Source organism: Acinonyx jubatus, chromosome A2, assembly GCF_027475565.1.
Source record: "Acinonyx jubatus isolate Ajub_Pintada_27869175 chromosome A2, VMU_Ajub_asm_v1.0, whole genome shotgun sequence".
Lineage (NCBI taxonomy): Eukaryota > Metazoa > Chordata > Mammalia > Carnivora > Felidae > Acinonyx > Acinonyx jubatus.
Window position 1 is genome coordinate 151,229,738 of NC_069383.1, and position 27,660 is coordinate 151,257,397.

General features: G+C 42.8%; 1 protein-coding gene across 16 annotated transcripts; it reads right to left on the minus strand.

The window, feature by feature from the left end:
• Nucleotides 1-2,721: 2,721 nt before the first annotated feature.
• LOC106969059 (zinc finger protein 501) lies at nucleotides 2,722-26,026 on the minus strand. Of its 16 annotated transcripts, none has more exons than XM_053219557.1 (5): nucleotides 25,906-26,026; nucleotides 16,012-16,125; nucleotides 14,706-15,515; nucleotides 6,466-6,540; nucleotides 3,537-3,967 (listed from the first exon to the last, which is right to left on the minus strand). In XM_053219557.1, exons 2-5 carry the CDS (start codon nucleotides 16,064-16,066, stop codon nucleotides 3,927-3,929), a joined length of 981 nt encoding a protein of 326 aa, XP_053075532.1. In that variant the 5' UTR covers nucleotides 16,067-16,125; nucleotides 25,906-26,026; the 3' UTR covers nucleotides 3,537-3,926. The 16 variants fall into 16 exon arrangements, with proteins under 16 accessions (XP_053075534.1, XP_053075541.1, XP_053075536.1 ...); XM_015065548.3 differs by having other exon boundaries at nucleotides 3,537-4,076; XM_053219559.1 differs by lacking the exons at nucleotides 14,706-15,515; nucleotides 16,012-16,125; nucleotides 25,906-26,026 and adding exons at nucleotides 6,855-7,007; nucleotides 7,958-9,712 and having other exon boundaries at nucleotides 2,722-4,076.
• Nucleotides 26,027-27,660: the final 1,634 nt, after the last annotated feature.

Sequence of the window (27,660 nt, forward strand, 5' to 3'; positions counted from 1 at the left end):
ACAGTGGACTCTGCTGACAGCTCAGAGCCTAGAGCCTGCTTCGAATTCTGTCTCCCTCGCTCTCTGCCCCTCCCTCGCTGGCATTCTGCCTCTCTCTCTCTCTCTCTCTCAAAAGTAAACATTAAAAAAAGAGAGAGAGATACAAGTGAAGTCTACTTAATAAAGCCTCCAGGTGTTTGATACAAAAAAGCAGATTTGGCAAGCATGAACCTTCCTCCTCGCTACATACCGTCAGGAGCACATACATGGAACGTAGCAAGAGCAGAGCCATTTTCTGGCCTAAGGAAGGCAGACCTTTGCTCTGGGTGGTACAGTGGAAAGACTGAAGGCACTTGGGTCTTGGCAGCATGCCTGGAGGAGCTGCTACAGCAGCCACGGACTGCCAGCCTCTGGACTCGTTAACACATGAGAAGAATAAACCGAAAGTTGTCGCTCAGTGGTACCTCCTGCTGACACCTGAGAACTCCACGCCTCCTGCCCTTCCTGTTCCCTTAAGAGGCCTCCTTTCCTGTTGTGCTCCGAGAATTCGTTACCTTTAAAAATAAAAGTTATTTTACGAGCAAAATGGATTTACTTGAAAATGGTAGACGGTTGCAATTCAGGACATGCAAGCTACTATAAAACCATAGGCAAGTCAGGAGAACAAAGGAGAGGACGGCTCTTTTACAGAGGAAAGGGGGAATTGGGAGGAGCTGCTATAAACAAAATTCCTTTAGCTACACTGGGTGTTTCAAGTGTAATGGCTTTTCATTGGCTGAGCTGTGACCGTCTCCTGGGCTGGGCTGTTCCCTGGGCGGGGATTAGTAGAGTAGGCTTCTTCCCTGTTAGGAATGCAAGGTGTGGCTCTTTTGGTTCTGCGAAGGTGCGAGGTGTGAGGTGTGGTATGTGTGAGCTCCCCCTTCTGGCCTCCCAACTCCCATTTTATTTATTTATTTTTTTTAATTTTTTTTTTTAATGTTTATTTATTATTGAGAGACAGAGAGACACAGAGCGTGAGCAGGGGAGGGGTAGAGAGAGGGGGAGACATGGAATTTGAAGTAGGCTCCAGGCTCTGAGCTGTCAGCACAGAGCCTGATGCGGGGCTCGAACTCACAAACTGCGAGATCAGGACCTGAGCCGAAGTCGGTCGCTCAACCAACTGAGCCACCCAGGCGCCCCCCAACTCCCATTTTAATTTTTTTTTTTTCTCCACGTTTTTATTTATTTTTGGGACAGAGACAGATCATGAACGGGGGAGGGGCAGAGAGAGAGGGAGACACAGAATCGGAAACAGGCTCCAGGCTCTGAGCCGTCAGCCCAGAGCCTGACGCGGGGCTCGAACTCCCGGACCGCGAGATCGTGACCTGGCTGAAGTCAGACGCTTAACCGCCTGCGCCACCCAGGCGCCCCCCAACTCCCATTTTAAATGAGGATTTCTTTATTCAGTTTCACAAATTCCAAGCAAGCACAGCCACATACTAATCAACATGCTATTTCCACCCCTCTTTATTTTCACAGAACTTCTCCTCACCACTCCCCAACCAAACAAAAGGCCCACCACATGAGTTTTTATTCAGTTAGAGTCAGCAAGGCTTTCCTTTTCATGGAAAAGGGAAGTCTAGAGTTTACAGTGACATAAGGTCCAATAGTGAGGGTAACAAAATCTAAAGAAGGCGCTTCAGGGGACCGAGAAATCCACTGCACAATGTCCACTCAAATACCAATAATTTCCTTTTTCTCTAAATCTGAATTTTCCCAAGGGTAAACTAGTCTTATATTGTATTCTCCTATTTAAATCTAGACATAGTTTAAATAACCTTCTGTAGATAAAGCATGAAATCATAGCCCAATTTCAAGAATGTTAAGGGGCACCCGACTGGCTCAGTCAGAAAAGCACGTGACTCTTGGTCTTGGGTTATGAGTTTGAACTCCATGTTGAGTATAGAGATTACTTTACAAAAAAAAAAAAAAATGAAATCAAGAATGCTCTTAAAAAATATACTGAGGGGTGCCTGGGTGGCTCAGTCGGTTCAGCATCTGACTTCAGCTCAGGTCATGTTCTCACAGTTTGTGAGTTCAAGCCCCAAGTGTGCTGACAGCTCAGAGCCTGGAGCCTGCTTTGGATTCTGTGCGTCCCTCTGCCCTTTCCCCACTCGCACATGCGCGCTCTCTCTCTCTCTCTCTTAAAAATAAACATTGAAAGAAAGTACATCAAGAACCAAAAAAAGTAATGGTGAACATTGCTTGTTTTCAGTAGCCAGATTTAAATATTTTTGGAACATCTATAACTCAAAACCAATTAATGGCAGTTATTTATTACATACAACTCATTTTATTCTCAAGATAACCCTAGTAGGGGCGCCTGGGTGGCTCAGTCGGTTAAGCAGCCGACTTCGGCTCAGGTCACGATCTCGCGGTCCATGAGTTCGAGCCCCGCGTCAGGCTCTGTGCTGACAGCTCAGAGCCTGGAGCCTGTTTCAGATTCTGTGTCTCCCTCTCTCTGAGCCTCCCCCGTTCATGCTGTGTCTCTCTCAGTCTCAAAAATAAATAAACGTTAAAAAAAAAAAGTCTTAAAGATAACCCTAGTAAATATCGTCATTATTCTTTTGAGGAGGATGGGGAAAGCAGGCTCGGAATCAGGTCGTACACCCATTATGTGGCAGAGAAGGCATCAAACTCAAGACTATCTAATTCTGATCTATTTTCTTAACTTTCAGGACACACTGCCTCTTGCTCAACATTCATCCCAGCTGAAGACTTAGTCTTCAATATCTACGAATTTGGCGGGGGGGGGGGGGGGTGGCATTTTCCTACAAATCTTTCCACATGGGTTACATCCCAAGTTTTATTCTCCAGCATGAAGCCTCTGGTGTCGAACAAGTGCTGAGCTGTGCCTGAAGGATTTCCCACATTCAACACACTCATAAGGTTTTTCTCCAGTATGGATTCTGTAATGTTCACTAAGGTGTGCTTGCTTGCGGAAAGTTTTTTCACACTCACTACACTTATAAAGTTTCTCTCCAGTGTGAGTTCTCTCATGTTCAACAAGGGAAGAGTTCTGAGTGAAGGCTTTGCCACATTCAGTACATGTGTAGGGCTTCTCTCCTGAATGAATTCTCTGATGCTGCATGAGGCATGCACTCTGATTAAAGGCTTTCCCACATTCATTACACTTATAAGGTTTAACTCCAGAGTGACTTCTCTGATGACGAGTAAGGCAAATGCTCTGACTGAAGGCTTTGCCACATTCAGTGCATTTATAAGGTTTCTCTCCAGTATGAATGCGCAGATGTTTGATAAGGGAAGGGCTCTGACAAAAAGCTTTGCCACATTCAGTGCATTTATAGGGTTTCTCTCCAGTATGAATTCTCAGATGCTGAACAAGGATTGCTTTTGTTTGAAAGGCTTTCTCACATTCATTACATTTATAAGGTTTCTCTCCTGTGTGAATTCTCAAATGTTGAGTAAGATTTGACTGTTTACGGAAACAAGTTCCACATTCACTACATACATAGGGCTTCTCTCCCGTGTGAATCCTCTGGTGCTGAGTAAGAGACGATCTCTGGGTAAAGAATTTCCCACATTCACTACACCTTGAAGGCTTCTTCTGCATGTTAAGTTTCTGATGGTTCATTTGCAGTGAAATTTGGCGGGCATTTGTGCTGCTTGTAACGCACTCAAGGAACGTCTGTCCAATAGGTGCAGTTTACAGGAAACTGTCTCTCAAGTTCGTGATACTTACAAGGTACTTTCTCAAAGATGACTATGGTTACGGTAACACTGTCCTGGGAATGTTCTGTGTGTATGTGTGCATGTACTGTACTCTCAGGCATTCCTGTAGGATGCCCCTCCTCTTCCTTGTCCGGCATGTATCGTCACCTTCTCCGATTGTAAACCCCTGATGACCAGGTTCCCTGACCCTCGACATCCTCGTCATCTTCCACAAGTCACTTAACACTGTTTGTTACATCAGGCTTGGTCTTCTTGCCTGAAAAAAAAAACCATGAAGGAAGATGTCCTCTGTGCAGAACAAGGGACCTGCATTGTAGAATCTTGATTTTATCCTCTTCTCAATAATATATACAGATCACAATAACCTGGGGAGAAGATTAGATAATAGAGAGAAGAGATTAAGTAGTGACATATCTTGGGAAATCTATACAATTCCCTATCGTGATTGATTCTGAAACACTCAAGTACTAAAAATTAATCCGGGTAATTTAAGATGATCCAGAGTGATAAATAGTAGAATGTGAAAAGGATAAGTATTCTAATCTTGGGTAAACCGTTAGGGAAAAGTACTACCTACCTATAGTCTCTACTCCTCAAAAAACAGATGAAAAGTAATTCCATTTCCTTAGGATACCTATAAGCAATGTCTTGCTCATGCTGCTTGAGAAAAGTACAAGTTTACATCATTGTCTAGTGACAATTAGAGTTTCTCTTTTAAGATTTCAAAGGTTATTCCAGGCTGTTACTTTTACCAGGTCCATCATCCCAATCCTTCCTATTCACTCACCTTGATAGGTGTCTCTTTGGACCTCTCTCTCCAAAACATTCGGCATCTGTAGCTCTCCCCTGTGTCTAACTGGAAGATCTTTAGGTTTAAAAACTAGAGCCTTACTTACTGAAAGCAAGTAAGATATCATTGTTTTGTTTAGAGAAAAATTAGGATAGGGGTGGTCCTTGGGGAAGAGATTCCCATTAGACGGTAACTTGACTATACCATCATGGTCCAGAACCCAGCCTCACCTGTGACACTTTTAAAGTGCTTCAGAATGTGATGTATACTAATCAAATTCACAAGATGATACAGAAAACAGAAAGTCACTTTGCTGATCTATAATGAGAAATTGATATGCTGCATGTCCAGCTAGTTGACACATTCTCTCCACTACAGAAAAACTGCATGGGAACCAAATCATTGTCATCAGGACACTCCTTAGAACTGGAGAAAGAGAAGTATTTAGATGATCTTAATGGCATCAGACTTTGAAATCCCGATGCTCTGAATAAGGGCACAGAATCTGAGAACAGATATTCATGTGCCACACATTAGCAACCTCCTCCCTGGATGGTGCTGAAGACACTGACACATTCTTCTCCTCTGAGGCCGCTTTTTATTTCAATTTTTAAATATAAGTTACATATGAATGTATCCTCACTTTAAAATACTCAAATAATATAAAAGTATGTAGGATAAATTAGTCCTTTTTTATCACCGCCCACCCTACCCAAACAAACCTAATCCCTTCCCAGAGATTATCAAGTTTGGAGTAGATTCATTCACTCTTTTTTCTATATATTTTTATACACATACCATTTGCTTCTTTCTGCATAAATAAAATTATTCTATAGGTTCTGCTGCTCTGCTATTTGATTTATTCATTTTTTTCCCAGTAAAGAATGTGTCTTCAGGATCATTTTTTCTTGGTCCATACGGACCTACTGGGGCTGAGAGTTGGGACACACTGGGATCTCTGCACAAATTGTGTAAAATCAGAGACTGATCTGATTGGGCATTACTGTACCACACTGGTGGTTAAATATATTGAATATTTTTCCTGACTGTATCATCTTTATCTTCTGTATAAACTTCCAGTATAGATATGCTGTATACAAAAATTAACCCCATATGGTTTCAATAGTGAAACATAAGACCCAAACTCTAACCACACTTTTCTTTCCTTTATTTTTATTGTCTCAAAAAGTTTTGTTTCGTTTTGTTTATTACAGATACAAACAATGTATGCTCATTCTAAAACAGTCCACAAAGGAAATTACTTGAAATCCCACCACCTAGTGAAAATACAGTTGGTTTTTTGATGACCTTTCTTCTAGGCATGTGCATGTGTACATATATTATGCATACATATTAAACTACACTGAATCCTTCAGACCATAGTCACAACCTATTCATAGAGTTCCCATAACCTACGAATCCAGTTCACACAGTGCTTTTCTTACTGAATTTAACAGATCCCAGGCTCCATCTTGCCTTCTGATGCACAAGAACAGAAGTTGCTATTACTTAGACTCTTGTGCCAAACAGAGTCGGGAGCCCATTCATATTCCCTGAGGAGACACTTAAATCGCCTTTGTGATGGGTCTTCCAGTAATATACTACCAGTTCTCTCACTGGTACGCCATTAAGGCATTATACCAAGCAGTTCAGTGAAGCTGCCCGATGTTCCACCAGATAACTGCAGAAGGGGTAGCTACTCTTACTACAGTTTAAGTACATGTGATATACAATTAGTACATTCTCTGATCTGTCCTGTAGCCAGTTACTTCATTGCCTGCTTCCATAATGGGCCGCACTCACCCTGATTGGAATAAGGTGGGCCCATTTCAGGGTGGTTCTGTGTTTTCAGTCTGCAGCGTTCAGGTGTGGTGGTCACTGGTGGGTCCCACTGTAGGTCTGCCACCACTTCTGAATGAGCACCCCCGTAACAACCCATCGTGGGCTCTTTAGATTTCACTTACCCAGAGATAAGCTGTTAGGAACACAAGCAACACTGGTTTGTCTCCTGGAACCTTCTCTTGAGGGAGGGCAGAAATCTAAGGCATGGAGGAAGGAGAAAAAAGCACCCAGAAATTGTCAGCTGCTGGATTCAGAGGAACTCAGGAATAGCCCATCCCTAACCAAATAACAATTTTAAGTCTGAATGAAGAATATCATTATTCTCCTGAAAAGAGTATTACCAATGACAAAAATCAGTAAGTGGGTAGTCTTCTGAGAGACCTGACAGTGCACAAAGAAAGGGGGCAGGTGCTCCTAAGGACTATCCTGGGGTAAACATTCCTCCACAGGAGATAAGGTTGGAACCGAAGCCCCCCCCCCCCCCACCTCTCCGCCCCCAGCCCAAACCTACTGGAAAAGCCGTTGACTTCAAAAGCCAAAAACTGGGGCTACAGTAGAGGACATTAGAACAAACACTGGCCTGATTCTCGTCTGGGGTCTGCCACTAACTTGTTCAATGACCTGAAGCTAGTCACTTGGTTTCATCTGTGATTTGTCTTCGTATCTGAAAGGAAAGTGGAAAACTAGTACAAACATTCAGTGAATCTTTGATTCTAAAAACAGATGGGAAAAGAGCAAAAACCTCAGGTCCAGTCCGTCTGTGGCTGAGGCTGCTTATTGAATTCATTTACTTGGAAAATACTGATTGAGCAGTTACTATGCATCAGTGAGATCAGCTCTTCTTGAGAAGAGGCTGAGTCAACAGCAAGGAAACTCCCCTACAGTTATCTTCCCACAATCCAAAGTAGAGGAATTTCAGGAAAATAAGACTGCATCTCTGTAAAGCAGAATCTCCAAGAAAGGACAGGGGAAGTCTTTTAGGGGAGTCTTATAGAAGATGTTCAGGACCCCTCTTCAGAGGAAAGGTTTTAAGAACTCCCTCTGAATGGAAAGGAAAGAACACTCTAGCAAAAGGCGCAGATCTGGTTACCAGTCTAATCGGTCCCAATCCACAAACCCCTTCTATTTGACACTGAACAAATGAATTCAAACTGCTACTCAACTTTAATATTCAGCTAAAATGTGAACTGTACACTTCTCGTTGGTGAAAAATTTTTGACTTGCAATGCCCTTTCTCCTCTAGATTCCCAAAGGATTTCACATGGCTCTATTGTAGCACTTTCCACTGGTTTGATGCTCTGATAAAATGTCTTCCTCCACTAAACTTGAAGTATGCCATTGGCTCCTCTGGGTTTGAATCCCTGTTCTACCATTTATTAGACAAGTGATCTTGGGTAAATTACTTATTTCTGAGATCTGTTTTCAAAGGTTACATGGCTGGCGTTGACAATAACTACTTAATAGGGTTGTGATGATGTATGAATTAGTCAATACATGGAAGTATTTAGGAAAATGCCTTCAACAAATAGGACCTGCTGCTAAACGTGTCTTCATATAGTACCTATTTTGTTGCTATTAGAGGATAAAAACTTAAAGGAAATTGCAAACTCTCACCTATACTCATTCAACCCACGCAACTCTGCCAACTGGAAAAGCAAGGAACAGCATTCGCTTCTGGAAACCAGAAAAGCGACGCACCCAGAAGTTCGCTTCCTCCCTCAAGTACATACAAATGGAACCCGGGTCTCCCGACTCCCAGACCAGGGCTCTCGAACAGCCTTCTCCTTTCCCTCTTCAGGGCAAGCTGGCCCCCCGCTGGCGGCGCCCGACCCCCGCTCCAAAGGTTCCCGCGCGCCGGGGAGGAAGAGGCGCTGCGGGGGGCCGGCCCCGGCTCGGAGGGTGGCGCCGCGACGAGATCACCGCAACCCGGCACAGCCGACTCAACTCCGCGGGTGCTGTCCGCGGCACCGCCCGCCACTCGTCTGGACACTCGGCGTCGGGACGCTCCCAGGCAGCCTGGACGCCGGGCGGGCGTGACGTCAGCATCCCGCGCCGGTCGGAACCACTGCGCTCTCCTCTCTAGGAAGGCGGGAGCGGCTTCCTCTCGCTGCTTCCTCCCCGGCTCAGAGCCAGGCTTCAGCCCGACTCGGGAGCCGCCGCTGCGGAAACAGCCCGCAAACCCACCGCACCAGGCTCCCTCCCACTGTAAGGACACCAAAAGGGTGAGAGGCTGGTGGCCGGCCAACGAGGCGCTCTTATTACTCATTCTGCAACCTGGCCATATTTATCTTCCTAAAAACTCTTCCACGTCACTGCCTTTTGGAGGTCTTCCCAAGGGTCTGGGAAGCGGGCTTCAGCCTTCCTTACATTCTCACCTGCCAGAAAATTGGCCTCCTCACAGGAGCCCCAAACACCCTCTGCTTCAGGATCTTTGTTCAACAGTTGGCCGAGAGAATAGGTCTGTTTTCAGCTTAAGTCCCGGATTCTCAGCGTGTAAACTTGGGCAAGTTACTTTATTTACCTCTCTGTCCCTGTTTCCTGACTTCTAAAATTGAATAGTGGTACCAAATTTCATAAGGTTATCACGAATATTAAATGGAGTCAATGTGTTACTACTAAGACCTCCTGGCACTTCAGAAGAGTTCGGTAAATGTGCATCCCATCGTGCTCCGCAAATCCCAGCAGCCCTCTTTGTTCAGCATTGGCTTCAAGGGACCTTCCCAGCCCTCAAGGCCCCGGTCCCCCCCGCTGCAAAACTTCAGGTCTTGCTAGGACTCCTTCAGTAAGTACTTGCACACACAGGCACCTCTTGACAGTGTATTCCTGGGATGAAGGGCAGCAGGGCACCTAATCCGCTTTCAGGCAGGATAATAGGGCACATGATCCACTTCCAGGCGTTTGATCTGCAAGCCCTGGAAAATAAGACTGTCTGCTCACCATATCCCTAGTGGTTAATCCATAGGGGGTTAAACACTTGAAAAAAATGAATGAGATGCAGCAGAGAAGTTATCTGCTCAAACTTCCAGCCTGGCTGTTTTACCAAAATGAAGTTCCCTTAGGAGGCTGAAATTAGGAGTGGAGATGCCCTGTACTAAGGTCATCGCTAACCATGTACAGCTAAAAGAGAACCCTTTGTAGAACTGTCAGCTGACACGCCAGGGAACAATAATGTTGCGCTCCCCTTACTTTTTACCAAGTGTCACATTCTCAGCACATGTTTGAAATCAGGTAGCAAGTTCTTCCCCTGCAAGCCCTAACATCCCACGGGCCAAAGAGCCTAGGCCAAACCATTTTTCCTTAACTTTTAGGCTTCAAAGAATCTAACTCAGCAGGCTCTGCTGTGTGGCAACTAACTAGAGTGGGGTACCCTAGGCAGAATATGAATCTGGGGCTTAACATAATTTGGGCTGAGCTTCTTCAAAGAGGTAGAAAATGGAAGGGGGTGAGGGGGGAAAGTGGACACCAAAACCATTCCACAAAACTAAAATGACCTTAGTCCTGTGGTGGCCAGTAGCTGAAGGAGAGTGAAACCAAAGCCACCTGAGGTCAAAGCTACACTTCTGCATTATGTAGGAATAAAGGCAAAATCAAAATGCAAAACCATTTTATTTCTCACACTCACACACAGGAAGGTCTGAGGGCAAAAAAGCTTTTTCATCTAAAAGGAGCTCTCAGGGGCACCCAGCTGTCTCAGTCAGTAGGGCATGTGACTCTTGATCTTGCGATTGTGAGTTCAAGCCCCATCTTGGGTACAGAGATTACTTAAAAAATAAAATCTTAAGGGACACCTAGGTGGCTCAGTCAGTGGAGCATCCGACTTCAGCTCAGGTCATGATCTCACGGTTTGTGGGTTCAAGCCCTACGTTAGACTGTGTGCTGGCAGTGCAGAGTCGGCTTGGGATCCTTTCTGTGTCCCTCTCCTTTGCTGCCCCTCCCCCACTTGTGCCATCTTTCAAAATAAAAAAATAATAAACTTTCAAAATAAATATAATCTTAAAACAAGCTCCTCCCATCCTCACAAGCAGGGCAAGAGTGGAGCCCTAAGTGGTCAACTCTATAATAAACAACTAAAGGGGCATCATGGAACAGAAGTATGACCAATAAAGAGAAATCTGAAGGAAAAGCAAGAAAAGATACAGGAATTTAAATTTCACATGACACTTTCTAGCGGTGTGACCTTGGGCAAGTCCAACCACCTGTTGTCTCTATTAGTTTTGAGGATCTGATGTGGCCTCATGCCATGTCCTTCTGAAATCACATACTACATTTCAGCACACTGAGAATAAGCAACATATTCCAGCTCTTTATCATCCTGAGCCAAGGAAAGCCATGAGCTCAGGAAGCGCTTCCATGGTTGGGACTGCTACTAAGCTCAATCGCTCTCCTGCCAGGCCAGCATCACTATTCAGCTCCTGCTTATTTCAGGGATATTCCAGCTGAAGTGGTTGTGCTTCTACAGCTGCATTTGCCTCTTCCGGTTGACCCTGACATCAATGTGACGTCTGAAAATACTCGGTTAAATTGTGATGGGACATTTAAATGGCTAATTTATAACAAGTGGAGTTTTGGGGGGTTTTGCTACAAAAGGTTACTTTCTCTTAAGAGACCCTCTGCTTAATACAACCACACCATCTGTATCTTGGGGAAAGGTTTGGAGTTCTCGCGCCTGGCAAATACTTCATGGACACGGTCCTATACTTACCACACCTCCTTTCTGCTGGTGACTGTGGACCTAAGTTATAGCCTGGCAGGGAGGCATGGAGAAATGTGTGACTCAACGTTTTAGTGTAGCTCAGCAAATATTTACTGAACACACTCTAAATTCCAGGGACTGTGGATACAAACCTGAATAAATATCACATGGTCCCAGCTTTGACGGAGCTGATAGTTCAGTGGGAAAAGATCTGTAAACAAGCCATTACAATGCAACATGATAAACAAAATGAAGATATAAAATACAAAAATAAAAAATATGCGAGGCCAGACACAGCTTCAAAGGAGATGTTGCATGAGCACGTTCACAAGTGACAAAGGGGAGCTTCCCAGGCAAGCAGAAGGAAGGATATTGAGGCAATAAAAACAGGATGTGCAAAAGGTGCCAAAGCTGAGTCCAGCAGTGATGGGGAATCACGGAATTTGCACAATGGAACAGCATGCAATGCAGGGAATGGCACCTGAGGATGATGATGTAGGCATGGGCCAACATAGGAGCCTTATGTGCCTTTTAAGGGGCTAGAATATTCTGAGGTAACAGCAGCACTGCTAGTTGTGTCTTTCAAAGACCATCAAGAAGAAATGTGAAAGACGGCCTAGTGGGGTAACTGGAAGACTGACTGGGAAAATAGGAAAATGGTCTAGGAAATAAACTGGGGAGTGGACTAAAGCAGTAGCAATGGAAATGGCTTTGAGATTTAGGAGATGTAAGCAGGATACAGTGGCTGCTTGGATACGAAGACTGAGTACAAGATTGACAGAGGGGGCATTTCCAGGATTTGGGGCCAAGCTAGAGTAAGTAGGCACATGGTTGGCCAGCGAATGAGAGAATTTTGCCAGGAGCAAATATTTGCAAGTGTGAGAATATGGGATAAGGAGAGCGGAAAGATGACAAGTTCCTTTCCTTCCTGTTTTCCCAGGAAGTGAAAATGGTACCAAAAAATGGTACCATTTTAAAAAAGAGTTGTGTCTATTCTCTTTTTAAAAACCTTTCGAACAAAAAGTTGGGAGATGTCTCATCCTTAGATTTCCCATTTCTTCCTTAAGAAAACTCTCCCAATTCTCTCTAATCTCAAGACTCTAAAGATAGTAGTGTATAAATATTCTAAACACCTACATAACCCAGGAAGTTGCTAAAGTTTCTGGTGGGCAAAGTTTGATTAAAATATATTAATTCAACAAATATTTATTACACATTTACTATGTGCCAGCAATGAATTCTTTAGCGTTATTTTCACTTAGTACAAATACATCAATATTTCCTTTCAATAATGTAATTTTTCATGAACATGAAGTTTTAACAGGGTTATTTTTGTCCATAAAGCATTGATTTACTCAATTATTAGTTGCCCTGTGGCAGGTTTTGAAAACATACTCTTCACAGCTAGAGAGGAAGAGTGATATTTCTGCCACGTTCCTATTCATGGTAATTAATAGCTCAAACCACTACTTACAAGACAGTTGCTCTGGAAAAAAATTAATACTGAGTTCTAAGTAACCAACCATTCCAGAATCAACTGACTTTGTTTTTAAGTCATTATTTTAAAACTGTATAAACTTCAGAGCATAGAAACTCTTCCAAATACCAGACAACGGCTATCCTCACCTCATCTCTCAGAGCTCAAGCTCTGGGTAGCAGTGAAGAACATGAAAGGGAGTAAGGAAATAAAGGGAAAAAAAACATGCCTTCTCTCTTAAAAGAATAAAATACCATCATAGTCAGTGGCTAACTGTGCTGTCTCAACATTCAAGGATTTGAAAAAGAGGTAATTCTCTCTAGAATACTTTCCAAATGTATCCCATGACAGTGTTTCCCTAATTACACCTAACCTGCAGGGAAGGGTAAAATATCCAAGAATAAGATAGTGCCAATAAAAATGGAAACATCTGAAACCTAACTAATCTGTTTATAGCTACCAATGGCATAATTAAATGAAACCTAGCCCTCCCTGCTACAATGACCAACATTCTCTTAAGGACTGGTCCGGGCAGCCCTGAATGCAGCCAACCTAAAAGGCTGTCTTTAGCACCAATGGTTTCCCCTCCCTAAACACCCATGAACAGTTGTTTGGACGTTGTCCCTCAGCACCAGCAGCCTAGCACATACTATGTCCCTCCTGGGTAAGTCAGTGTTCCTCTGGGACAAAGTTTGGACCTTCCTCTTCCTGGCCCTCTGAGCAGATCTGACTCCCTTTCCAAACTGGCATCACTCAAGAGAAGTTTCTCTTGACCTCCTACTTCCACTTTAGCCCCAAATTGCCTTCCATCTTGAAAGGATCAGGAACGATCTCCCTCACCCCAAGAAAAGCCTCCTTCACTAACATATCTGTAGACATAAGCCCAGTGCTTGCCACATACGCCCTTATTTGTTGAATGAATGAATAAGGGTTCTTTGTTTTCCCTTATTTCCGCCTCTCCTTCATGAGACCCCGTCTACAGATCGCATGTTGAAAGCAGCCTCAGATACCTGGAGGCTACTTAGCACTACCTCAGAACTCTTGCCACTTTCACACTGAATGTTTGGGAAAGCACCTCAGCCTACTGGCCAGAGAACACAGGTCACAAGCCGGGAAGGTGGGGCAGGGGTGCAGTAGGGGAAACACAAGTGCTAACTTAACAATGGCACCTCAAGGTATGAAAGTCACAAGGAGAAGTGGCAAGCAGCAAAGGTTCATCTGAAAAGCAGGGAACTTCCTTTCTACCCTGAATTCCCAGATGCCCAGCTGTAGGCTCTGCATTCTCCAAGCTCCCGCCTCCGTAACTGGAAATACTCTTCTGAGTGTAACAGTCGGTGCTCCCTCCAGGAAATGTACCTGCCCGCCCTGGCCCCAGCCAGATTCCTAGTCACTATTTCTAGAGAAGCTGTCATAACCTGAATGCCAGGGTTATTCACCATTGTGAAGTTTCTGATGTCTGAAAAGGACTGAACTATGTCTGAAGAATTTTCCACATTCAATGCATTCATAAGGCTTCTCACCAGTGTGAATTCTGTAATGTTCACTAAGGTGTGCATACTTGCGGAAAGTTTTCTCGCACTCGCTACATTTATAGAGCTTCTCACCAGTGTGTGTTCTGTGATGTTCAGTAAGAGATGAGCTATGAGCAAAGGCTTTCCCACATTCTTTACATTTATAGGGCTTCTCTCCAGTATGAATTCTCATATGCTGAGTGAGGCAGGTATTCTGATTAAAGCCCTTCCCACATTCATTGCACTTATAGGGTTTTTCTCCAGTGTGACTTCTCTGATGCCGAATGAGGCAAATGCTCTGAATGAAGGCTTTACCACATTCACTGCATTTGTAGGGTCTCTCCCCTGTATGAATTCTCTGATGTTTAGTGAGTGGGGTGCTCTGAGTAAATGCTTTGCCACATTCCTTACACTTATAAGGTTTTTCTCCAGTATGAATTCGCTGGTGTTTAATAAGGGATGGGCTCTGACAAAAGGCTTTGCCACATTCCTTACATTTATAGGGTTTCTCTCCAGTATGAATTCTCTGATGCTGAGAGAGGTTTGCCTTTGTTTGAAAAGTTTTCCCACATTCATCGCATTTATGGGGTTTTTCCCCAGTGTGAATTCTCTGGTGTTGTGTAAGATTTGAGTGTTTACGAAAAGAAGAGCCACATTCATTGCATAAATAAGGTTTCTCACCAGTGTGAATCCTCTGATGATGAATGAGGTGTGTGTTCTGATTGAATGCCTTCCCACATCGATTACATTTGTAAGGTTTCTCTCCAGTGTGAATTCGCTGATGTTCAGTGAGATGTGAATGATTGCGGAAGGAATTCCCACATTCATTACATTTATAAGGTTTCTCTCCAGTATGGATTCTCTGATGCTGAGTAAGAAACGACCGACACCGAAATGTTTTCCCACACTGCTCACATCCATATGGTTTTACTCCAGTGTGAATTCTTTGATGTTGAACAAGGAAGGAGCTACGACTAAAGGCTTTCCCACATTCCTCACATGCATAGGGCCTCTCTCCAGTATGAGTCCTCTGATGCTGGGTAAGGGATGAGCTCTGAGTAAAAGTTTTTCCACATTCATTACATTCCCAAGGCTTTTTCTGTGTAGAGAGGGTTGGACATTTACTCTGGTCTGAAATCTCATTGGTGTGTATGCTACTTGTCTCCCACTGATGTAGGCTCTCTTGTGTAGAAACCCTGAGATGTGTAACAAAGCTTGAAGTCAAAAGTAAGCTTCTCTCAAAATTATATTCTTGGCTAATCATTTCAGGAGATGCTTCCTTGTGGATAAAAGTTATTCCCCCAAAACCTCCTTCTTTGAAAAGACATGATCCAGGAACCTCTCCAGAAGGGTTTTCCTTCATGCTCTCACATGCATATTTTTCTCCAAATGTAGAATCCTGGTATGCATCGTCTTGTAATCTCTTTGCTACTATCCCTGGTGAATCAATTTCAGAGACATCCTGCTCTGGAACAGACTTGCTCATCAAATCTGAAAGAAGACATCAGAATGAATATCTCTCGTGCAGGCCAGAGGGGAAGCCCCTGAAGTTACAGGGGCCTAATTCTGACGTGACTCAATAATGGCATATAAGGGCCAATAAAAGCAAGTAGAGCAAGTAATTCAATTACAAGTGGTGGAAGAGATCTGTGTTAGGGTAAGGTGACCACCATTAATAAGGTACCCCACAGAAGAGGAAGTGAGAGAGCCAGAGACAGTAGAAATACAGGGAAAACGATGAAGATCAGGGCGTGGTTTGTATTCAGTGTGGACCATGGGCGAATGGACAAGCGAATGCTGGAAAGGAGACAAAATGAGTACTGGGGAAAGTTGGTCCCAGGAGACGCTCACCCACATCTTCCCCAATGTCCCCCCAACATCCCTAAAATACAGGGTAATCTTCCTTCCTGAGCTTCGGTCACTTTCTCTTGTACAATGTCCAAAGTCCCGCTGTCTGTCCCCCTGGTTTTCCCTTTTGCTCACTCACCTGGACAAACCTCTCTTCCGAGCTCTTGCTCTTCAGCTCCTTGCATATTCAACATCCACAAATCTTCTCTTTGCTTTGATAGGAAAACACTTCAGAGTTGGAAAACTGGGAGCCCTGCTCATAGGGGGAAAAAAGGTGGGGGAGGGGATATCACTGTCCCAGTAAACAGGAAAATGAGGAAGAATGGTTGCCTAGGAACACTACTAACTGACACAAAATGTCTAGATAGCAGAGTGACTGCATCAGCACAAATTGCAGTGGGCTTCCAGCCTTCCAGCTTCACAAATTCCATTGGTCAGCTGTATAAAAAGTGACGGCCAGACTGACACATTAGCAAACACTCAAGCGCTGGATGAATAAATCAGAATGATACCTATGAAGTGGATGGAAGTATTCACGTTAATTAGTGCCCTGTCTTTATATACAACAATCCATATAAAAAGTCAATATAATCAAAAGTTGCACAGGGAAATGACTCCACAGTAAAGCTAATGCTTTGAAGTCTGACCCACTCATCTCCACTATATGCTATGGAGCTGGACAGTAGTGAGGGAACTCTATTTGTACAACTTGAAAGTATACTGATTGCCCTTTCTTCTAGAGGTCAGATCAACTAAACAGTTTCTCTTCAGGCACAGCTCAACATGAAGAGTGTAGGCTGCAGTTTAAAAGGGAAAAAAATTCATTTAAATTGTGAAATAATTTTTCACTTAGAAAAAAAAATTGCAAAAATAGTACAGTTTCTCATGTTTGTAATATTTAATCACAACTGTTCATCCAAAAATGTCTCTCCATATAATCCTGAAGTGAAAAGAAGAATCTGCAGCATTATTTCAAGGAAAAAGGAAGACAGAGAGATGATTTTACCATAACCGAGTGCTCAAAACACATGTATGCATGGCACAAGTCTACTGAAATACATAAGGCTGGTACTGTGGTATTCTCATCCAAAGCCTGTGGCTCTGTGCTAAATTTTAAAGGTTTAAGAGGATTCTATCTGGGATTTCCTGATCCTATTCTATAAGAGGGGCATAGAAAGAACCCACAACACAATCCTATAGAGAACCATGAAGTAGAGTGGGGTTTCAGTACAATCAGAGGTAAACAGTGAAGAAAAAGTCAGACGTGCCCTGACCTGCCCAGAACTTACATTACAGCTGGACAAAGACGTTAAAGTGTAGTTACAATTATGGGAATTACAAAAGTAGAAATATGAGATGCTGGAATGTAGAGCAGAGGGGCCCTGATGTAGTCTGGGAAAGAAAGCCTCGCTGAAAAAGAGATAAAAAGGAATGAGACAGGTAAGGACAGAAGAGAATATACCAGAGATATGAAACGATACACAAAAGGAATCCTGCTCAGTACTTTGGAAAAATGAAAAAGAGATCCAGTAAGACAAATTATTAAGCACAAAAATAAGACATGAAGCCTGAGGCAAGAAAAAGCCAGATCAAATCCAACCCTGAAAAACATTTTAAGGAATTTATCTGAAAGTGAGTAGAAAGCCACAAAAGGAATATGAAAAGGTTTGGGGGCAAAAAGTAACATGAGTATATCTACTGTTTAAACAAAAAACATATCCTGGGGCACCTGGGTGGCTCAGACAGTTAAGTGTCTGACTTCAGCTCCAGTCACAATCTCAGAGTTCATGAGTTCGAGCTCCGCATTAGGCTCTGTACTGACAGACAGAGCCTGGAGCCTGCTTCGGACTCTGCGTCTCGCTCCTCTCTGCCCATTCCCACTTGCACTCTCTCTTTCTCTCTCAAAAATAAGTAAACACTGGGGCACCTGGGTGGCTCAGTTGGTTAAACATCTGACTTCAACTCAGGTCATGATCTCACAGTTCGTGGGTTCAAGCCCCACATCGGGCCCTGTGCTGACAGCTCAGAGCCTGGAGCCTGCTTCGAATTCTCTGTCTCCCTCTCTCTCTGCCCCTCCCCTGTTCATGCTCTCTCTCAAAAAATAAACATTAAAAAATTTTTTTTAATAAATAAACGTTTTAAAAAAAAAAAAACCCCACACATCCTTCTGCCCATAGCACAGAGGAAAACTGTGTATGAACGGTGGAAGGTGGAGAAGCAAGATGAAGGCTGGAAGCTTCCGTGGGAGGTTGTTTCAGCAGTCCAGTAAAGAGACTGGACCAACTAAAAGACAAAATCCACAGGATTGGATGAATATTTAGGAGAGGTGTAAGGGTGAGGGAGAAGTCAAGATAATTTGCCAGTTTAGGGCTTGAGTGATGACAGTGACCTTTAGAGAGAATGGGAACACTAGTCTGGAGAGAAAGAAGATACGTTTAGTTTTCAAATATCCAAGTAGAAACTAGACTTACATATCTGGAATACAGAAGTGTCATAAAGAGAGTAATTAACATCCTGGGAGTAACAGATAAAACCAACAAATGAGTGTGGCTAGGAAAACCTCAACAATGAGTTTACATATTTAAAAGGAAGTTTGGGGTGCCTGGGTGGCTCAGTCGGTTAAGTGTCCGACTTTGGCTCAGGTCATGATCTCATAGTTCGTGAGCTCAAGCCCTGCATCAGGCTCTGCGCTGACAGCTCAGAGCCTGGAGCCTGCCTCAGATTCTGTGTCTCCCTCTCTCTCTGCCCCTCCCCTGCTTGCATTCTGTCTCTCTCCCTGAAATAAACATTAAAAATTTTTTAAAATAAAATAAACATAAAAGGAAGTTTAACTCTGGCTTTTGATTTTAGAGATTCCTAATCCCCAAAGAGAAATAAATAAAAGAATTTAATATATGAGAAAATTGGCATTTCTAGTCATACAAAATTGATTACTTATGAATTATGTTGCAACTGTTGCTTACCTGGAAAAAAATACTTAGTAAGATTCCTACCTCACACCATATACCAAAATAAATCTAAACTGATTAAAGGGTTACATATAAAAAGTGAAACCACAAAATATTAAGAAATGACTGACTTTAGGATTAGAGAAGACTTTTCTAAGCATTATGCAAAAAAACACAAACCACAAAGGACAAAACTTGATAAATCTGGTCACAGAAAAGCAACAATCTCTATATCCAAAATACAAATAAAATCAAAAGACAAAATCTGGGAGAAGTACTTTTGATTTATACATCAAGGAGTAGATGGACCTAATGGATAAAAGACTTCTTATTAATGAGTAAGGAAAAAAGATGAACTCATAAAAAATATGGGAAGTATAACATAGAGCAAGAATTATAAAAGACAATAAATAAATAAATAAATAAATAAATAAATAAATAAATAAATAACAAAAGGCCAATAAACCTATCAAAACAAAATTCCATCTTGGTGGTAATCAAAGAAATTGAAAAGAATAAAGAATCTATTTTTAGGTCAAATTGGAAATTTTCTTTTTAGTGCTAAAAGTCAAGACTGGCAGGGGCATCTGGGTGGCTCAGTTGGCTAAGCATCCCACTTTGGCTCAGATCGTGATCTCATGGGTCGTGAGTTTGAGCCCCGGGTAGGGTTCTGTGCTGACAGCTCAGGGCCTGGAGCCTGCTTCAGAATCTGTGACTCCCTCTCTCTCTCTGCCCCTCCCCCACTCACGCTCTGTCTCTACGTCTCCCAAAAAATAATAAATGTTTAAAAAAAAAAAAGACTGGCAAAGGTATGGGGAAAGAGCTTCTCATATACAGCAATGGGAACGTAAACTAGTACCATTCTCCTAGAGATACTTTGGCAATATACATCAGGTCTTAAAGTTGTAGGCTAAGTTGCAGTTGGAATACAGGATCACCATTTTGTGGGTATAGGAACTCAGATAAGAATATTCACTATCTGGGGCGCCTGGGTGGCTTAGTCAGTTGAGCGTCCGACTTCGGCTCAGGTCATGATCTTGCAGCTCATGAGACTGAGCCCCACGTCAGGCTCTGTGCTGATAGCTCAGAGCCTGGAGCCTGCTTCAGATTCTGTGTCTCCCTCTCTCTCTGCCCTACCCCACTTGCATTTTGTCTCTGTCTCTCTCAAAAATAAATAAACATTAGGGGCGCCTGGGTGGCTCAGTCGGTTAAGCGTCTGACTTCGGCTCAGGTCATGATCTCGCGGTCCATGGGTTTGAGCCCGCGTCGGGCTCTGTGCTGACAGCTCAGAGCCTGGAGCCTGTTTCAAATTCTGTGTCTTCCTCTTTCTCTGACCCTGCCCTGTTCATGCTCTCTCTCTGTCTAAAAAATAAATAAATGTTAAAATAAACAAACAAATAAATAAACATACATTTAAAAAAATTTTTTTTAAATAAAGAATACTCACTAAGTATATACAATGTATCTCAGAAGGTCCTTAAAGTCATCAGTATGCCTATAAAATGCCTATATTCTTCAAACAGTAGAATAGTAATTCTACTAATAGAACTCTGTCAGGGCGCCTCTCCGTGGCTCAGTCTGTTAAGCGTCCCACTTTGGCTCAAGTCATGAACTCGCAGTTTGTGAGTTTGATGCCCGCCTCCAGCTCTGTTCTGACAGCCCAAAGCCTGGAGCCTGGAGTCTCCTCTGTTCCTCCCCTGCTTGCACTCCTTCTCTCTCTCAAAAATAAACAAAGATTAAAAAAAGAAAAAGAACTTTCTCAGAAAGAAGGAACTTCTCAAAGAAGAAAAAGCTGTATTCTTTTGTTACCCGTAAAAAAAAAAAAGGGGGGTGCCTGGGTGGCTCAGTTGGTTGAGCGTCAGGCTTCAGCTCAGGTCATGATGTCGAGGTCTGTGGGTTCAAGCCCCACGTCAGGCTCTGGGCTGTCAGTTCAGAGCCTGGAGCCTGTTTCGGATTCTGTGTGTCCCCCTTCTCTGTCTCTGTCCCTCCCCCATTCATGCTCTGTCTCTCTCTGTCTCAGAAATAAATAAACATTAAAAAAAAAAATACCCTGCAATGTTATTGGAAAACACAATCTTTCTACTAACGGACACTGATGCTTAGCAAATCATGGTACTTCCAAGTGGTGGCAATTATATAGACATTAAAACAATTAAAAATGAAAATATGTGATCATTTGGAAAAATATGCTCTATATAAATGAAAAACATGCAGGATATAAAATTTTAAAGTACATAATACTATCATGCATATATGTTAAAATGTGCATATGAATAAAGTCAAGGAGGAAAATTAATCATCAATCACTATGGTAATATGGTATATTATGAATGATTTTCCCTTCTACTTCCCAAATTTCCCCTATTATCTACATCTTCCTTTCTTTTTTAAAAACTAACTTAAATCTCTAAGAATATATATCAAATTGTTAACCATGATCATCTCTGAAGAATACGATTATGGTAAACTTTTGTCTTAAGGCCTATCTTTGTGTAATGTTTTAAAGTTTTCCTGTAGGAATAAACAGCTTCAATAATCAGAGAAAAAAGGGAAAAAATATAATCAGCGATAGACACAGAAATTTAAGTACAAAGATCACACTGTTAATATAATTGTAAAACAACAGGCAAATAAACATTGATGGCATATCGATATGATAGATTTTATAACTCTTAAAAGTCCTATTTTCAAAGAATATTCATGAGAAAACATAGTATGTTGAAATAGGAGAATACAAAACCAAAAATCGGAAACACAAGAAACAAACGTTGAAGACAATGTGGAGAAAAAGAAACCCTCGTGCACTGTTGGTGGGAATGGAAACGGGTGCAGCCACTGTGGGAACAGAATGGAGGTTCCTCAGAAAGTTAAAAATAGAACTACTCTATGATCCAGTAATTATACTACTAGGTATTTACCCAAAAAACACAAAAACACTAATTCAAAGTGATACATGCACCCCTATGTTTATTGCAGCATTATTTACAATAGCCAAATAATGGAAGCCGCTTAAGTGTCCATCAGTAGATGAATGGATAAAGATGTATATATACACAATGGAATATTACTCAGCCATAAAAAAATAAAATCTTGCCATCTGCAACAACATAGAGCTAGACAGTATGTTAAGTTTAATAAGTCAGAGAAAAACAAATAGCGTATGATTTCACTCATGTGGAATTTAAGAACCAAAACAAACGAGGGACACCTGGGTGGCTCAGTCGGTTGGGCATCCCACTCTTGATTTCGGATCAGGTCATGATCTCACAGTTCGTGGGATCAACCCCACATCGGGCTCTGCACTGACAGTACAGAGCCTGCTTTAGAGTCTCTCTTTCTCTCTCTACCCCTCTCCTTCCCTCCCTCAAAAATAAATAAATAAACATTTTTTAAAAATGAGCAAAGAAAAAAGAGAGAGCTAAACCAAGAAAAAGACTCTTAACCACAGAGAACAAACTGATGGTTCCCAGAGGGCTGATGGGAGGGGGATGGGTGAAATAGGTGATAGGGATTAAAGAGTACATTTATCAGGATGCCTGGGTGGCTCAGTCAGTTAATCGTCCAACTTTGGCTCAGATCATGATCTCATGGTTTGTGGGTTTGAGATCCGCATCAGGCTCTGGGCTGACAGCTCAGAGCCTGGAGCCTGCTTTGGATTCATTCTCTCTCTCTCTCTCTCTCTCTCTCTCTCTCTCTCTCTCTCTCTCTGCCCCTCCCTGACTCATGCTCTCCCACTATCTCAACAATGAATATATTTTTTAAAAAAGGTACACTTATCACGATGAGCACTGAGTAATGTATGGAATTGTTCAATCACTCTATTGAACACCGAAATAGAATACTCTGTGTTAACAATACCGAAATTAATATTTAAAACTTTTTAAAAAGGGGAACACCCGGGCGGCTTCTTCGGTTAAGCGTCCAACTTCAGTTCAGGTCACGATCTCACAGTTTGTGAGTTCGCGCCCCACATCAGGCTCTGTGCTGACAGCTCAGAGCCTGGAGCCTGCTTCAGATTCTGTGTCTCCCTTGTTCTCTGCCCCTCCCCCACTCGTGCTCTGTCTCTCAAAACATTTAAAAAAAATTTTTTTAACTTTTAAAAAAGGAACAAGAGAAAACTACATAAATTTTATTTTAGAAAAATTATCTAAATGCCTGCTTGATTTTGTTGTATTCGCTCTGCTGGTCTCTTAGGTGTCATGAAGTCAAGGGGTTGTTTGTCTTGTTCACTACAAAATTCCTAAATTCTTATTACAATATCTGGTTCTCAATGGTTACAGAGGAAGATTGGTTCTCAGTGGTTATTGTTCTGAAATGGGGTGAGGGCAGAGAAGCAGAATCTGGCAACTTCATAAACTTTTGTGTATGGGAACTGGAGAACCTTTCAGTGAATGAATCTGCAAAGAAATACAGCATATAATTCTCAGGACTCCTGCCTTCACTCATGAATGAAATTGATAACCTCAATCTAAAACTTCAAAGGTACACCTTTTAACTCTGCTACAGTAATGGCTCAAGGACATATTAACAGCTCTCAAAAACCTGGACCTCACTGACTAATTGGAACCATCAGTCTTGATATATAGATGTAATGGTTGTTAATATAAGAGCTACACTCTGGAAGAAAAGACCTTAAAAAGATCATTTTGGGGGGCACCTGGGTGGCTCAGTCGGTTAAACATCTGACTTCAGCTCAGGTCATAATCTCACAGTCTGTGAGTTCGGGCCCTGAGTTGGGTTCTGTGCTGACAGCTCAGAGCCTGGAGCCTACTTCAGATTCTGTGTCTCCCTCTCTCTCTGCCCCTCCCCCACTCGTGCTTTGTTTCTCTCTCAAAATTAAATAAACATTTTTTAAAAATTTAAAAAACCCAGAATGCAAAACATTAAAATAAAAAATATGCATACATATACCAGCACTAAGTAAACATCCAATAAACAGAAACTATTATTAATACACAGATATATACAAAATACAAAGAACAGAAGAAAATCCACCAAAATGTTAACACACTGATCCCTAGGTCATTTAATGTGTTACTTTCCTTTGTCCTTTATACTCTTCTATATATTTCACTTTCCCTACAACAAGCATGAATTATTTTGACGGTGAGAGAAACAATCACATAAAACAAAAATGACAGTTCTTGCTCACAGGTTTCACAACCAAAAAAACCAGAAACCAAAACAACATCATCAAAATGCCAGACCAAATGGGTATGGTATTGGCCTCTTGTTCAGAGAAAGATTAAAGTGAACTGAACTGGGAATCAGAAACTGCTGTCACAGCCCATGTGAATGGGCCTAAAGGACGAGCTATTTATCTGACAAAACTGACAAAACAGATAATATCCATGAATCCATTCAGCTTTAACATTCTGTGAATCCTTAACTAAATGAGTTAGTTCATATAAAACATTTATAAAGATGTCTTCCGCATGGCAGGCATTCCACAGGGGTCAGGCATTATCATGTTTGATACTAAAATCTACAGAGAAGAAAAGACCTCTTGGTGTCAACCCTCTCCTCCAAGCGTGGGTCATCTGAGCTGTCAGCAGTTCATGTCAAACCGCAAATATTTTCTGTAAAGGGCTAGAAAACTAAATATTTTAGGCTTCATGGGCTATATGGTCGGTCTCTGTCATAGCTATTCAACTTTGCCTTTGTAGCTTAAAAACAGAACTAGACAATATATAAACAAATGAACTCGGCTGTGTTTCAGAAGACTTTTTTTTTTTTTTTTTTTTTTTACAGAAACAGGTGACAGACCAAATTTGGCCTGTGGGCCATAGTCTACTAACCCCTTGCCTACAAATTCCCCAGAAAGGAATGTACAGGTGTCTCCACCAATGCCTAGTGTAGAATAATCTGACTGTCAATGATTTTAAGATGATAAAAGGATCTGAATCCAGGTTTTGGGGAAGAGACAGGTATTGTGGTGAAGGGTAAAAAGGAAAGAAACTTTTAATAGCTTAATCCTGTTCAAAGTAATACAGGATTAAGTATTTGCTTACCCTATAAGCTCTCTCCTCGCTGCCACCTCCTTACCTCTCACTAATTAGCCAGAAAGGATTATGGGCAAGCCAGGCGGGGTTTTTGATGAATTTGAAGCGACAGTTCCGTCAATAAGGCCCCATTTAACTGTACTCTCTGAAGCCCTTCTTGGATTTGTCGGTTGGCCAAAAGTAACCTACTCATGCAGGCTGCAGCAGCACAGTCAATCTCTCTTCTGCACCTTGGGTCACTTAGTAGCAATGTGTCCTTAGTCATCTAGTCTTTCCCTATCTCAACATGCTTATTGAGAACTACAGATAATACACTGCGGTTTAGGTCAAATAAATTAGCACAACTGTTTCGAACAGTGCCTGATACATGTTAAGTGTTAATAAGTGTAGTTTAAAATATCATCACAAAAATCCGCTCACATCTCTATCTTCCAGCGCTAGACTGGCTGCATCTTCGCAGTCGGCAGGCTCCAACGTCACTCATTCTGTAGCCCCGCCCCTGAGTTCTGGATCATGTTCGGCAAGTAACGGAGAGTAAAATTTTGTAGCCAGACACTGACGTTTCCATATGTGCTATCGCATACATGCTGTCAACTGACTACTGGAAAGTCCAACTTTATAGATCAAGAAACAGCCTCTGTAGCCTCAAAAATTATGACTCAGAGACTCGAGACTAGCCACCTGGTGCGCTTTACACTACCGCCTTTTCCTATTACGACGGTCCCTAAAAATGTTTCTGAGCTGCAGGATTCATGGCGGGGGGGGTGGGAGTAGCTGGTACTCAGCCGGAGAACTCTGAGCCCCGGGACTTCGTTTCCGAACACGGCTCCTAGCTCTTGATCACCTATCTACCCATCACTCAGTCATCACTCATTCGTTCATTCCCTCCACCATGTTCTTAGACTTCTGCTCCGTGCAGGGCCCGGTGCCGAGGCCGCTGGGAGTTCCGGGCCGCACGCGCAGGCAGCAACCTGGGGGGAGATGGGGGTCGGGACAGGCTTTCTACAGAAGCCTCGACCCGCCGCCCCAGCCGAGGGCGCCCGGAGCCGCTCCTTTCCCCTCCCGAAGGCCCCGCCCGCTCACCGTGAGGTCCGGGGGCTCCCCGCGGGGCGGCAACTACTGTCCCACAGGTGCGCGCCAGCCCAGGGAGCAGGTTTACCCGCCAGGCCGGAAAAGCAGTGGCGCGGCCGGTAGTGCGTCTCCAGCGGTTCCTCGCCCCTTGTCGGGCGCATCCTTCCGCTGCCTCTCTAGGAAGCGGGAGGAGCATCTCGATGGCGTGCTCGAAGGCCGCGATTCGGGCCTGGTTTCCCGACAAAACACAGCCGAGTCCCTGATGTCCCGTTAAAGACTACCTCTGCCCGGAACACAGTGACCACTTCATCCCTCAGGCCGACTGTAGATGGGGTCGTGAGGGTTGGAAAGAGTGCTGGGTAGGAGTCGGAAGGGGCCGTCTCAGCAAGGCGCTAGTCTATTCATCTGCTAAAAACAGCCCCTGATTAAGAACCTCGAATGATCCATTAGTTAGAATAATAGATTCCCAATCTAGGCCCCCACACACTGACCTCACCCAGCAATATCTCTTATTCTGTTATCATTCACATTCTCTTTTCTATCATAAATGACTTCCCATTGGCACCCTGAAATCTCCGGTCTGTTCCTGACACTGGATCTCTTTTCCAGGATTTGCCCCTCTGGGATAGTCTCCCTCCCTTCTACTTACTCTCTGCTACCTCCCCCATTCAATTTGTACTGGTTCTTCAAGACCCAGTTCAAATCTTTACTTGACCTTCACTAGTGTTTACACTCCATTATCACCCCATGAGTAATTCCAGCTCTAGCTGGCTTCCTAAATACACACACTGGTCCACTTTCACACGTTATTAGGGAGATAAACACAGGTAACATTCCCCTCACAGGCAACTATGAAGAACCCAATTCATCTTCTGTACAACTCTACCCAGTTAATGTGGAGCTATTACTTACCATCATATCACAGTGTTTAGCAGTATCTGGCAGAGAAGGTATTCAATAAATATGTGTTGAATCCATTAATCAAATATAAAAGTAAAGTTCAGATTAATTGCATTTTGAGAAATTGAGAAAAATGTGAATATCATAGCTTAAATCCAGAAAACAAGTTTTTGAACATCCAAAAGGATCATCTAGCTGGCATATTCCCATCTATTCACCTCAGTCTATCCAAACTGTGGTCCCCTTCAGTAGGATGTAAGCTTTGTGAACACGGGAACCTTTTCTCTCTTACTCTGTCTAACCACATCTAGAACAGTGGCTGACACAGACTTGGCACTCAGTAGATATTTGGTGAATGACTGACTAAGCCACCAGAATCAGATTTCTTTCTTGAGCTGAGGAACTCCCCCTTCATTACTGATACTGATCCACCTGGAGTCTCATCTCTAAACATAAAATAGATCACTCAAAATCATGTCATTTTTGAGGAGCACCAACACAAGAGTTTCAAGTTCAGCATCACCAGAGTTATAGGAGATAGGATAGATGGTTATAGTTTATGTTCCCATAAGTTTCATGAAGTAGTTACTCCACGTAGATGTATATTTCTTATATCTGAGAGATAAAACTCATGGAAAATCAACTTTCTTCCTCCAGATTACCTACGGCACATATTCTAAATAGGTTAATGTTACTTCCCCTGGGGAAATTAGAAACTCCTGGTAAATCATATTTAACCACCCTTCAATAGGGACTACATGAAGAATATGCCATAAAGATGTCTTGTTTTTCTATGCAAGATGCAACCACTGTTACCATTCACAGTTGCTTACACAATGTCTCTATCTCCCTTTCTCTCTAACACTC